General features: G+C 36.9%; 2 protein-coding genes across 2 annotated transcripts in view; one reads left to right on the forward strand and one right to left on the reverse strand.

The window, feature by feature from the left end:
* Positions 1-12620, forward strand: part of HMGA2 (high mobility group AT-hook 2) — a 139844-nt gene that overhangs the window by 116462 nt on the left and 10762 nt on the right. Inside the window, exon 4 of the mRNA XM_057486851.1 lies at positions 8981-9013. Within this exon, the coding sequence (XP_057342834.1) occupies positions 8981-9013 (33 nt within the window). The remainder of the gene's footprint in view (positions 1-8980; positions 9014-12620) is intronic.
* Positions 1-12620, reverse strand: part of LLPH (LLP homolog, long-term synaptic facilitation factor) — a 183671-nt gene that overhangs the window by 6591 nt on the left and 164460 nt on the right. The gene's annotated exons all lie outside the window — the stretch shown is intronic.

The raw sequence follows: 12620 nt of genomic DNA on the forward strand, positions 1-12620 counted from the left end.
GTTTGTGTTATTGGCAAAGCTTCCAATCAAAAACAGGCTATAAGTAGTTAAGTTTTGGGGAAGTCAAATTATACAAGGATTTTTGACAGCATGGGGGGTTAGCTCCCTAATGCCTGCATTGTTCAAGGGTCAGTTGTAATTAAAACTACTTTAAAAGCCACATTATTTCTGTCATAAGCAAATGGGCAAGCATACAAGAAAAGATAACACATGTTATGTGAAAAATTGTGTGCATATAGTTCAAATCCAAATCTAATTACATATAACCACTATCTGAATAATCTGTCAAATGTTAAGAATACATTGTGTCTTAAACGGACTTTCAAGAATGTCACCAACAAATTTGGAATATTAATTATTGCTTATCTTCAATAATATATAATTTAATTTTTATTATCGCATAGATGTCTACTTTCATCTGTTATTGAACATTAGTCTTCTATCTGGCTAAAGTTGACATTAGCTAAAGTTTGAACTTGGTCCACAACATTTATGCACATGTGTTTGATTTGTGGAAACCCAGGAGCATGGTGTTTCAAATATTTATTCTCTTTATTTTGGTTACCATGTGTACATATGCAAAATGAACTAGCTAGTGAGTGGTTGCATATAAAGAAAAAGAAATATGTAAAGAGAATAAATAAATAATTTGAGTTTTTGAAAATATGTAGTGTTTCTGTTTAAAATCTTGTAAGATAAGGAAATAGGGCTGAAAGAGATTCTTTTTCTATGAAGTAACATTAAGCTCATGGTTTTCACTCATGTGAAATTGTTGCCTAAGGGTGAATTTTCTCCCAAATCTCAGAAAATTATAAAGATTGAGATAAACAGTCAACTGATGAAACCATGTATTCCTTTACCTTGCCTGTGTGTGACTGTTAACTTCAGCATGCTTTATATCCCTCAAATGCAGCCATTTTGTTTAAAATAAAAATGCCTATTAAATGCTGTAACACAGGAGCACATCAAAGTATCATTTTAAAACTAATCATGGTTTGGACAACACTACCCCCATAGCTGTATTTGTGTTTTGTTTCTTTTACCATTCTTTTGAAGCTTAATATAATCTTTAGCTTTCTAGAATGAAAACAAATTTCTTTCCTACCTATATATACTTTTGTGATAGGGAAGAAGTGACACTTTTCCTCTACATGAAGTCTTCAAATTTCTTCTTGTATTTTTTTTCTTCAATGGAAGAAATACTTTTAGAATGGAAAGTAATCATCTCTTTTTACCTAAGATTACTCTTCTTTATATTGGATGATCATGCCTCTCTACACTGAAGATTATACTGAACATAGATTCCACTCAACGTAGGAAAATAATTAAAATTGCACATTGTACTCTAATATCTATTTTCTCATCTGCCTACCCCATTATATTCTTGGCTCCTTGAGACTAGAAAACATTTCTTATTCATTTTGTACACCCAGTCCCCATCTGATCAATCAGAATTTGGTAAGCCAACGAGTAACTTCATCAGATCAGATTATAGAAAGTTGGCTTTTGAAACTAAACAGGACATTAGAATTTTTAGAGGGTTTGCTAATGATCTTTCCCCTCTATTCTGAAAGTGTCTGAAAGTCACCAGAGGGAAGGCAGACTCCGAAGTATGGGCCCCCAAATCTGTTTTCATGAGAACTGCTGTGCCTTGTTGCCATACCCACAGGCTGGTGTTAATAAACACTAACTAGAGCAGATTGTGACTATTCTCATCCTTAAACAGATGAAATGAGGCCAGCCACAGTGAGGACACTTTGCTATAATAATCCAATAAATACTTTGGAAATGATGCTTACTTTTGTCTTTTACATTAAAGTCTATGAGTAAAGCCAAGTAGAGTAGAAAATAAAGAACACATCCCCTTCCCCCAAGTACCATGCAGAAATTCCAGAGATTTTGCCAGAACTCCCCATAGATTTATCACTTCTTGGGAGACTTTGTAGAGGGAACTACAAAATATCCTTTGCGCTATAAGGGCCAGATGTTACTGTCAAATTGTAACCATCCAGGGCTACATGTGTACACATATTGCACAGTCATCTCTAACTGCACACAGGAAGTGCAAGAAATAGAAGTTATTACTCGACCCAGGCTCTTTCTGAGCTGGAGGAAAATTGCCACTAGCTACTCATGGTTGATGGTGTCTCCTCTTTGGTAAGGCCTCCCACCACTAGGGGGCAGAGTCATTCTCAAATGAGGAAGCCACTAAAACAGGAAGACTTCCAGCCCAAGAAGAGGGGTGTATAATAGTAAGGATGGAATGTGTGTAGCTGTAGCTGAGTCTCACCCTTACATTGTTCTACCAACATTTAACCTAAAATTTGTCAAACTTAAGATGTACCGTATTCCTATTTAATTACCAATAAATGCTTATTAGGTAAATCAAATAATTTTTTGACCATTTGGTGTTAGAATACCCTGAATGCAACTCCCCTATGTTGGTGTCAGTAACTGAAAGTTGATCATTCATTTTAAAAATTTTAAATGAATTAGAAGTTACAGTTTTCATTTTAGATCTTCCATGAATAGCCACTGAGAATTGTCATATACAAGTTATTCCAGCCATACAGTTTCAGTGAAGAGGTAGCGTTCCCAACGGCTGGATGTTGGCTTAGATGGTCGCAAAGACAGCCATGGTGCATAGAAGAAAGGCTACAGAATAAACAAGAAAACTGGAACATTACAGCTGATATAGTCAGATCCCTTCTTGCACCAAGAGTCTGGCAGCCTTTGGCTAAATAAGCGTAAGGGTTTGGACCCAGGGTGGAGGATAGTAAGCAGGGAAATTGAGTGCAGGATCTAAGTGCACTTAAAATCTGTTGTACTTTGAGGCTAATACAGCCTAATGATAAATCAGAAAAATTACATAGCTGAATTGGAGAGAACAGTCACCTTACCTTGATTCTATTAGGCTAACCTATGAAATGGTTGCTATTTTACTGGTTTTGATCAACAAAAATGCAAGTTCATATGGTTCAGTGTAACAGTAAGTCACACTGAATGAATGCTGTGAAGACACTGTGCCTTCAACTGTCCTGGTGATGCAGGTCTGATGGAAGATTTGCATCTAAAGATCAGAGACTTTTACTTTTCCTTTCCTAGAGTTCTGGTGTCCCATTGAGGGGCCTCAGGGGCACCTGGGGAGGACAGGGACTGGGGTGGTGTGGAAGCCGTGTGAATGAGGCTCTGGCACTCCAGTCAGAACTACCATTTTGTCTGCTTTCTGTTGTGGGTTTCCACATAGATCTGATCTGTAAAAGGAGAGGGAGAAGTTCTTATGCTTTTCAAAAAATGGTTCAAAACCTATAGAGCATGAAATTCATTTTTTTTAAAGGAACCCAAATATAAGTCTTGACATTCTGGAATACTGAAGTTTTAAAACTATAAATCCACAGGGACATGAACCAAGTGGGTTGATTATGTCATGTCATGAAAGGCAGGGAAGAATTTTCATTCTTGATGATGGTGATCTCCCTCCCTCTGGGGTTATATGTATTCAAAGAAAATATATTCAAAATAACACTGTGAAATTTCATGTGATAAAAAGCACACTTCTCAGCACCTAATGAAAGTGAATCATAGCGAATGGTTATATACAGGAAGAAAGATAATTTTTTCTGAGCCTTTAAAATACTTGGGACAAAAGATGAAAAAGGCTATTGTTGAAAACACAAGGCAGAAACAACTCCTATTGGCATATACACTACACAACATGAAGCTGCTGCTGGCCTTCAGAGTTCATGGACATGCTGGCAATGTTTATGTGGAGATTGAGCAATTATTTGTCCAGGATCTGAGTTGAGTCTCCTTATTCAATTTGCTTGATATTTTACTATAAATAACCAATCAATTTGGTCCAGAAAGCAGTTAAACAAATAGGTCAATTTATTTATTGAAATGTTCTCCAAATGATAGGGATACATTCATGCATCAGATCAGACAGAATAGGAAGCTGGTTGCACTTGTGTGATACAGATATAATCATAAGCCCCAGTATTTCAATGAGCTGACTTAGCATAAGAAACTCTTTGTAAGTTTAAAAACAAATAGCTGTTTAGCAAAGACTTTCAGTGTGAGTCCCATTTAATTTAAAATTTTAAATAATTGAGCTTATCCTGTGAGATGTTATTTTGGGAGACGTGGAAAGGCCTTTGAAATATAACTCACTTTTCTAATTTCTAAACAAGAGTTACATTTTAGGAGCCTACCATGTCTCACAGAAAAAAATGAAGGTTTTAAAATTCCTTTTTTAGTAAATAGCTAAGGGATCTGTCATACCCTGTACTGCTATGAGAATGAAAATCAATTTACATGAAAAAAGATTGTGCTAGAGAACCAAAGTACCACTTGATTGAACAATGGTCTCATGATTTTGAAACAAGTAGACAAAGCCATCTACTGCTGACTGTCAAAAAACAAAGAATATGATTAGATTAAAATTCTGCTGCTTACATAAAACCATAAGAACCACCTGTACAGAGATCCAAATAAAGGGCTATTTTCTTTAAGAGGTCAACTTAAGGCCCTTTGCCTAATGATCAGCCTTACTTTACTGTATACATCGTACCTCATGTCTTAAAAAATTAAATTGTAAGCCCAATTCAAGCCTCTTTTCATTTACTGTTTAGATTAGTACTCAAATGTACTACTCACGTCTAGGTTCTTTGTTATGAAGGATTTTCTTTCAATGCCAACTAGAACGGGTAGCTTAGCTGTCTAAGTATCAGCTTGAAATATCTAGACTCCCAGGAACCATAGCTTAGATTATTAAGAGGGATGGGGAGCCCCTTAATTATTCTAAAATATATGGAGTGGCAGGCCATTTCCTACCAATGGCTTTTTATAAAATCTTAAAAACCAAAATACTCTGCAGACATTGAAAATCCAGTAGTTTTTTGTCTTTCATTTTGGAGACATACTGGCTTGCTGTATGATCTCGGAAATCCAAAAATACATGCTTTCCTTTTTCATACATACCTTTTGCACTTTTCTTACCATGCTGCATCCTAAGCAATTTGCAGACTTGACATATTGGCTGAAAGATTGTACTCTGATTTTGCTGAGCTAGTCCAATATAAGGATTAACCTGCAGAGAATTACATGTTGAAGTCCATGTGGTTAGAGATGGTCCTTCAAATTTATGTGAAACACTCATTGATACGGTCTTTTTAGCTCACACAGTTTTATTTTAATGTCATATTAATCTAAAGAATTTCCTCAAAGTCCTTTGTTGTTATCTGATAATGATGTTGTGTTCTGAGAGGAAATTGTCTTTCATCCACTGTATTTTATGACTTTAAATGGAACAGAGGAATGAGAGGTTTTCATTACAAGCTTTTTCAAAGGTAACAATCTCTTAACCTAAAGAACTTAAAATCTCAGTGCCCTGAGAGGTCTGTACACCACGGTGAAAAAGTGCTTAAACTGTGTAAACTCGCCAAGTGCACAGACTTGGAAACAGAATCATCAGAATTGTCTAAATGAGCAACTTGGAGGACTTTGCTATTTGTTCAATAGGACAGTTATTATGAAATCCATGCCTCTAAAAAGGATTTCTTTAGACCCCCTGCCATTGACAGTGAAGGAAGAATCTCCATGGGGGTAAGGAGGCTCAGCTAGACCTCTGGATCCTAACTCTGGTTCCCAAGGATTTACTTTTCATCAGCAGCCTCGGAGAATCAGAGCTGGGCCCTGCTGAGGAGGTCATGGGCTTCCTGTGGCCATGATAGCAGTGGGGGAATCCTGCAAGTTCCCAAAGAAGATGAATCTGGAGGTGGAAATCGAAGCCACGACATATAGCCTCTTCTGGATTGCATCCATGTTTGGCTTTTGGCTGTTGTTGTTAAGGAACAGAATGGGTTTCCTCAGAGCGTTGTACAGGTGATTAAGAGATTTAGAAGACTCAGTTTGTTTTAGCTTTAGAAAATGACCTCAGGAAGATTATTTAAATTCCCTCTGCCTCAGTTTCCTTGTGAGAAAATGGAAATAAGGCCTGAGCCCTCCCATCACAAAGGGGCAGATGTTAGATTCTGACTCTCCTAATAGAAATAATTTTTGCTTCTATGTGGGGAAATGCATGTGCAAAATAATTGTGTATTTATTAAGGTGCAAGAAAATATATTGCCAAGAACACTAAAGATTAATATGCATAGTTGGTATTACTCAGTTCTTCTTATAAAAATAGAGTGGCCAACCACGTTTTTAATAACCAGAATCCTCAGGGGTAACTGGTTTCCAGGTGTCAGCCCTGAATTCTAAGCTAGGAGATGCCTCAGGAAGACAAGAGACTTGCCGTTTGTTTCCAGACAGCAGTTTCTCTTCCCTTTTTATGAATGGCAGTAGTATTATGCTTCCGTCTGCATTTTCTACCAAAGCCATTCATAAAAATAAAAACAAAACAAAATAACAACAAAAAACTTTCTCGACACAGTCTGGAGCCATTGGGTGCCAGAGGCTGGGAAAACATCCTGTCAGCCATAACCCCAAGCAGCATTGAAAGCATTCAAGGGTCTGTTTGTTTGGTGGTCTGAAGTATGAAGTGCTGTGTGGAAGGGCAGCTGGTAGAAGTTCTCTGACACGGACTAGGCCGCGAGCCAGGCTTGGCAGAGTTTCAGACATTGTCTTTCTCCTCATTGAAGTGTCAGGACCTAATTCATGGAAAATTGGGTGAGCTGGCAGCCCTTTCAGAGGATTTCATTGAGCCCCACAGTGTGCAGGAGTCACATGAATGCAGCCTCCTCGGCCAAAAGAGGATGGCGGGGGTGGGGAGGGGGAAGGGGGATGGACTTCTGCGTAGTAGGAACCAGTCAGCCTGGAAGAATGTGTGGGGATTTGAAACAGTTTGGGAGTAAACATGTGTACAGGTGTCATCGGCAGGGAAACAAGAAAGGGAAGAAAAGTGGCCCGGTTCTTACAAATGACTCTTTTGAAATGAATACTCTCTTAGCACACACTTCTGAATCCTAAGAGGCAAGAAGGCCTAATTATCTTTGGTTCGATTCCACCTGGAGGAAACATCATCTCAAAACCTGGACTTTTATGATGTCATCTCTACTGGGCTTCAAAGTCAGAGGTGGACCTTTTTTACAGTAAACAAAAGTATCTTGACATTTCTTTATTTTTTACGTGTTCATTTTTTTTTAAGAAAAGCTCTGATGATTTTCATATAACATGTTTAATAAATTAGCAGCAAGACATCACACCATCACAGAAATTCTGAGAGGAAGGGAAAGGAATAGGAGTTCTACCCCTACACAATACAGTGATTTTACCCTGACTTCTGTGACTTGAAAAAACAGTAGCTATTTTATTTCTTTCATTTGTACCATGAAAGCATGTCACTATCCATATCAAAGCGACTCAGTGTGTTTGCAAATCTCAGTGATGTGTAGATAGCATACATAAGGCTTATGTTCACACATGAGAATGCCCACTGGGAGTAATCCATCAGAAAGCTTGGACTTCAAATCCACTTTTTATAACAACAAAGAATAACTTAAATATTTTGTAATATGCTGATTATTGGAAAATTAAATTTAGGCTATATGGACAAAAGTTCCCTCATATGTTTCACTCAAAAGAGGAGAGTTTGACTCTACATACATAATTAAATAGATATAACAAAATATTCTCGAAATGATCCATCAAGAAAGTGACAAACCCATGGAATAGGAGAAAATAGTTGCAAATCATACTCTGACAAGGGACTTACATCTAGAACATCAAAGAACTACTACAACTCAATAATGGAAAGACAAACAAATTTTAAAGTGTGCAAAATAGTTGAATAGACATTTCTCTAGAGAAGATACATGAATGGCCAATAAGCACATGAAAAGATGCTTGCCATCATTAGTCATTAGGGAAATGCAAATAGGATCCACAGTGACATTCAACCTCACAGCCAGTAAGAGTCTATAATTTAAAAGATAGACAATAACAGTGTTGGCATGTATGTAGAGAAAATGGAGTCCTCTTATATTGCTGTGGGAATGTAAGATGGTGCTGCTTTCTTGGAAAACTGTCCGGTAGCTTCTCAAGAAGTTTAACAAAGAGTTACCCCGTATGACCCAGAAATTCCAGTCCTAGCTATGTACCAAGAGAAATGAAAGTGTGTCCACGCTAAAACATATACGGATGTTCACAGCAGCATTATTCCTGATAGCCAAAAGGTGGCGACACCCCAAATGTCCACCATCTGGTGGGTAGGTAAACAAAATGTAGCATATACAATGAAATATTATTTGGCAATAAAAAGGAATGAAGTACTGATCCATGTAGCAGCAAGGATGATCCTAGAAATCATTATGCAAGTGAAAGACACACCAAACCATACATTGCGTAACTCCATTTATATGAAATGTCCATAGTAGGCAACTTTATGGAGACAGAAACTAGATTGGTGGTCGGTTAGGGATAGGAAAGCAGCTAGGGATGCAGGAGGGAATGGGCAGTGGTTGATAATGGGTATGAGATCTCTTTTAAAGGAGGTAAAAATGTTCTAAAATTAGATTGTGTTGTGATTGTATGAGTTTCTGAATATACTAAAAACTTTGAAATATACACTTCATATGGTTGAATTTTATGGTATGTAAGTTATACCTTGATAAAGCTGGTTTTTTTAAGCAAAATATTAACAAAGTAAGCCCTTTCATTCCTCAAGTTTTGTGATAGGCAGACTAAAAACAGAATGAATAAAATAGCAAGCTTATTTTGATGTAGCTGGTGCATATGCCAGACTTGAATAGAAAGTTATTTTGAGATCACTTGCACTGTATTTCCTTAACATACAGAGATTATGAGTAAATACCCTTTAAGCTTAGATATATATACATTTGAACCTTGAAATTTTTGTCTCACTTTTCAGACAAGTGTCTATATTTAAAACTTGCATACTTAGTTATTTTCATTATGTAGTTTTTATTTTTAAATATAACGATTCTTTTTTTTTTTCTTTCTTTCTTTCTTTCTTTCTTAGCCACAACAAGTTGTTCAGAAGAAGCCTGCTCAGGTAAGAGATGGTCATTACGGGATTTTTCCTCCCAAACAATATAAAAGTAAAAAAGTACTTTTTAACCCTAAAAGATCAAGGTGAGTTAGTAAGCAATGTCATGGGTTACCAAATTCTTTGTAGACCTCTTTTGTGTAATTTAAAGCATCCATGGAGTCTTTTCCCTGGAAGTTTCTAAAAATATACCTTGCACCCTGTTTTCGTGGGCCAATTGTGCCATGTCTGGGAAGAACCATCCAGGCAATCTTATGTGCCTACTATTTCTTTACAAATGCTGCTTGAAAGAGAATTGAAACTTCTAAACACATGTAAGCATACAGGGGATTTTTGTATCTGAACAGTTACACATGTGCTTTAAATAGAATAAAAGCAGAGTTACCACAAAAAATAACATTCTCGTGGCTGTTCCCATTCCTAAAAGCCAAAAGTGGTAGGGGCATTGAAAATACATACCCTGTGTTTTCGTGTTTGTGAGCAATATTAAACAAAACAAAATATAAAGAAACACATGACATGTTAAGTAGGAGATCTGAAATATATTTTGCTTCTCATCCTTCATCAGTAAGAAAAGCAAGAGAAAGTGAATTTATAATTCTGTGCATTTGGGTCAAAGGACACTGCAGCATTCACTGTTGCATCATAGATTGTAAACAGTAGATGAATAATTTTATGTGGTCTGTTAACAACATTGAGTCAGTGTCTATTCTTGGTGTCATAAGGAAGATGAGAAAAACAGAACACATCCCTGCATCTGAGAAACATGTAATCTAGCTCAGAGATTCTTAACCTTGGCTGCACATTAGAATGACCTAGAGATTTTATGTATATATAGTTCCATATATGTACATATATCTCACCATGTATATTTATATAGTTATAGATATATCACCTTATATAAAAAATATATGCATATATTTTTTTAAATCACCATTAATACGCTATATGTGTTATATATAAATGTATAATCTCACATATCTATGTGCCTGACCCTTCCCCAGCAGTGGTGTGGACCAGCTCTGTGAGCCAATTCTGTGTCTCTCCTGAATTCTGTTAAGTGATGTCAAGTAGCTGGCTTGCAACTCACTGTGGTGGGAGTATTTACACTGTGGAAATTAACAAATACTACAAATCAGGATTTTTTTCCTGGAGAGCAAGTTGTCAAACATTTACCTACACAACACTGACCCCACCCTTCAGTGCTTCTGATTATTTGGTCTGGAGACCCAGCACCAGTCTGTTTTATTAACTCCACACGTGATTCTGAGGTGCAGCCAGAGATAAAGACATTCAGTGAATGCACATAAGAAAATGCTTGAATATTTGTTAAGCAGTAATCACAAAATGTCCATGCATGTGAGACCCATAGGGCATACTGAGGACAGTCTAACGCCATGTGCTACTCAAGGGGATGATTCCTGGCAGAAATTTGACTTTGACTTTGTTGTTGTGTAGTTGCTGAAGGAAAAATGGGAAAGATGGAAAATGTGACAAATGAGAGTACTGGCATATTCAAAAGTCAGAGGCAGAAACAAACCATCAGGCGAGATTAGTGATGTGTCTGAAACTGCAAGTCCGGCAGTAACTCACCAAGAAATAATATAAGTGACATTATAAAATGTTTCCCAAGAGAATCAGGAATATCAAAGAAGCCACAGCTGGATTGGGTTGGTCTTCACTGATCTACCCTTGAAGTGGTGGTGAGGGGAGTCCAGACTCAGAAAAAAGTTGTGAGTTCAGTGCTCTTTCTAATCTATGTTGTCTTAAGGACCCAGTGATGGATTCTACAAACATGAGACTACACTGAAGTTCATGGAGGATAATGTAAATGGTACACACCATTCAAAAGCATCTCTTCCTTTTCCATCTTTTTCTTGCAAAATACCCTCTCAGATGGCTTTTCCATGTGGCAGTCTGGATGGAACTCAGGCTCATATCTCTTCTTCACCAACAATACTTTCAGGGTTTACATTCACATCCCATTTTGAGGCGGTGAAGGTTTTAGCATGATTCAGTATTTCACATCTAAAGAAGAGACCTCAGCAGTGTGTGAGGAGATCTGAGTTTTGCTTCCTGGCCCCATCACCAGGTGAATGAACCGCTCTGCTCCCTATCTGTCCATCTCTGAGCCGGGGTAATAACAAAGCATCTTTCCTTACTCCCAGAACATTTTCAGAGATTTGTAGTTATAGAAATTCCAGGGAGTATTATTATGTTCTGACTTACTTTTGGAGGCTAGGTTTTTCTTTTCCAGAGATTTATACTCTCAAAAGTTTTAGAATTCTAATTAATTCAGAGCTATATCTTTGACCTCAAGTGTTTTCATTGCATGTTTTTAAAATAAGGATTTTTTTTCACTAAGGGGGACATTTTATAGTATTTGCTACATCTTATCATTAGGGCTAAAGCCAGTCAGAAACACTTTCCTTATATGGATGTCATATGGCTATGGAATTACAAAGACTTTATTGTGAAGTATCCTAATACAATCAAATTCTGAAACCTCCTCAGAGCTTCAAGAATGCCACTTCTTCAAAGCAGAGAAATTCATTCTGAGGAGACAATTCAGAATTATGATAAAGCTCAAAGTCTTGATATTCAGTTGTGTTCATGCATGTAAAAACATGTATCTAGAGAGAAATAAAAATGTAAGGGAAACCCTACCACAGGGGATTATATTGAGAAAATCCACTAGGTGCCATCCGCTACAAACCTCAAGCCTGTCCCATAATCCAAATGGTAGAGTTAATAGTCTCTTACAAATCTTCAGGGAAAAAGCTACAATACTGATGTTAACTGTCATTAAAATTCCAAAATCAGTGAGAACAAAGCTTACTAAGGAATTCCTTTATATTTTCATTTAAAATGATAAAGTAAGCAATAAGCAGAAATTAGCCAATTTCCTAGTTTCTTAGCCATTTAAAGTAGCTGACTTCTCAGCCAGATGGATTATACTCTTTAGTAGGAAACAGTGGTAAGAATTGTTACTGTTGTTTTTAAAAAAGAAACACCAAAGAAGTATCAGATTATTATTAATTGATACATAGCCTTGTTTCTTGCATTTTTCTTTTGATTAGAATAAATCTCATTCCATGTCAGACTTCTGAAAGGGTTTTGCTAGTTTATCAGATATCTTATTGTTTCTGGATTTCCCTGTTTGAAGGCTTTAAATGGAGATTAGAAATGACTCCTTATTATAATTTAGACTTTATTTTTTCACCTGAGCCCCACCCAAAGGGAAAACAGGTTCTAAAAATCCTAACAGCTCTTCCTTTCAACCCAATTTCCTCATTGTTGCACAGCCCTGGCAAGCTACACCTCTAGCAATTAAGACAGGTAAAAACCTGCTCCTTTTCAATTTCCCAGTAAGACAATTGGAAAGTTTTCTGTTTCTGGCAGACTGGAAACAAAGCTGTCTGTTTTGAAATAGAGTTTTTACTTACAAGTAATACCTTCTGTGGGTGGTACGTGTACCAGGACAGAGAACTCTCAGTAAGCCTTGGTTATCACAGGATTTTTTTTCCCCTTTAAAAAAAAAAATTGAATGTTTTTACAGAGACTTCAAGGGCAGTTTTTAAGGATGTTTATATTTCAGACAACCTAAACATTG

The sequence above is a fragment of the Manis pentadactyla genome, chromosome 10 (genome assembly GCF_030020395.1).
Source record: "Manis pentadactyla isolate mManPen7 chromosome 10, mManPen7.hap1, whole genome shotgun sequence".
Classification (NCBI taxonomy): Eukaryota; Metazoa; Chordata; class Mammalia; order Pholidota; family Manidae; genus Manis; species Manis pentadactyla.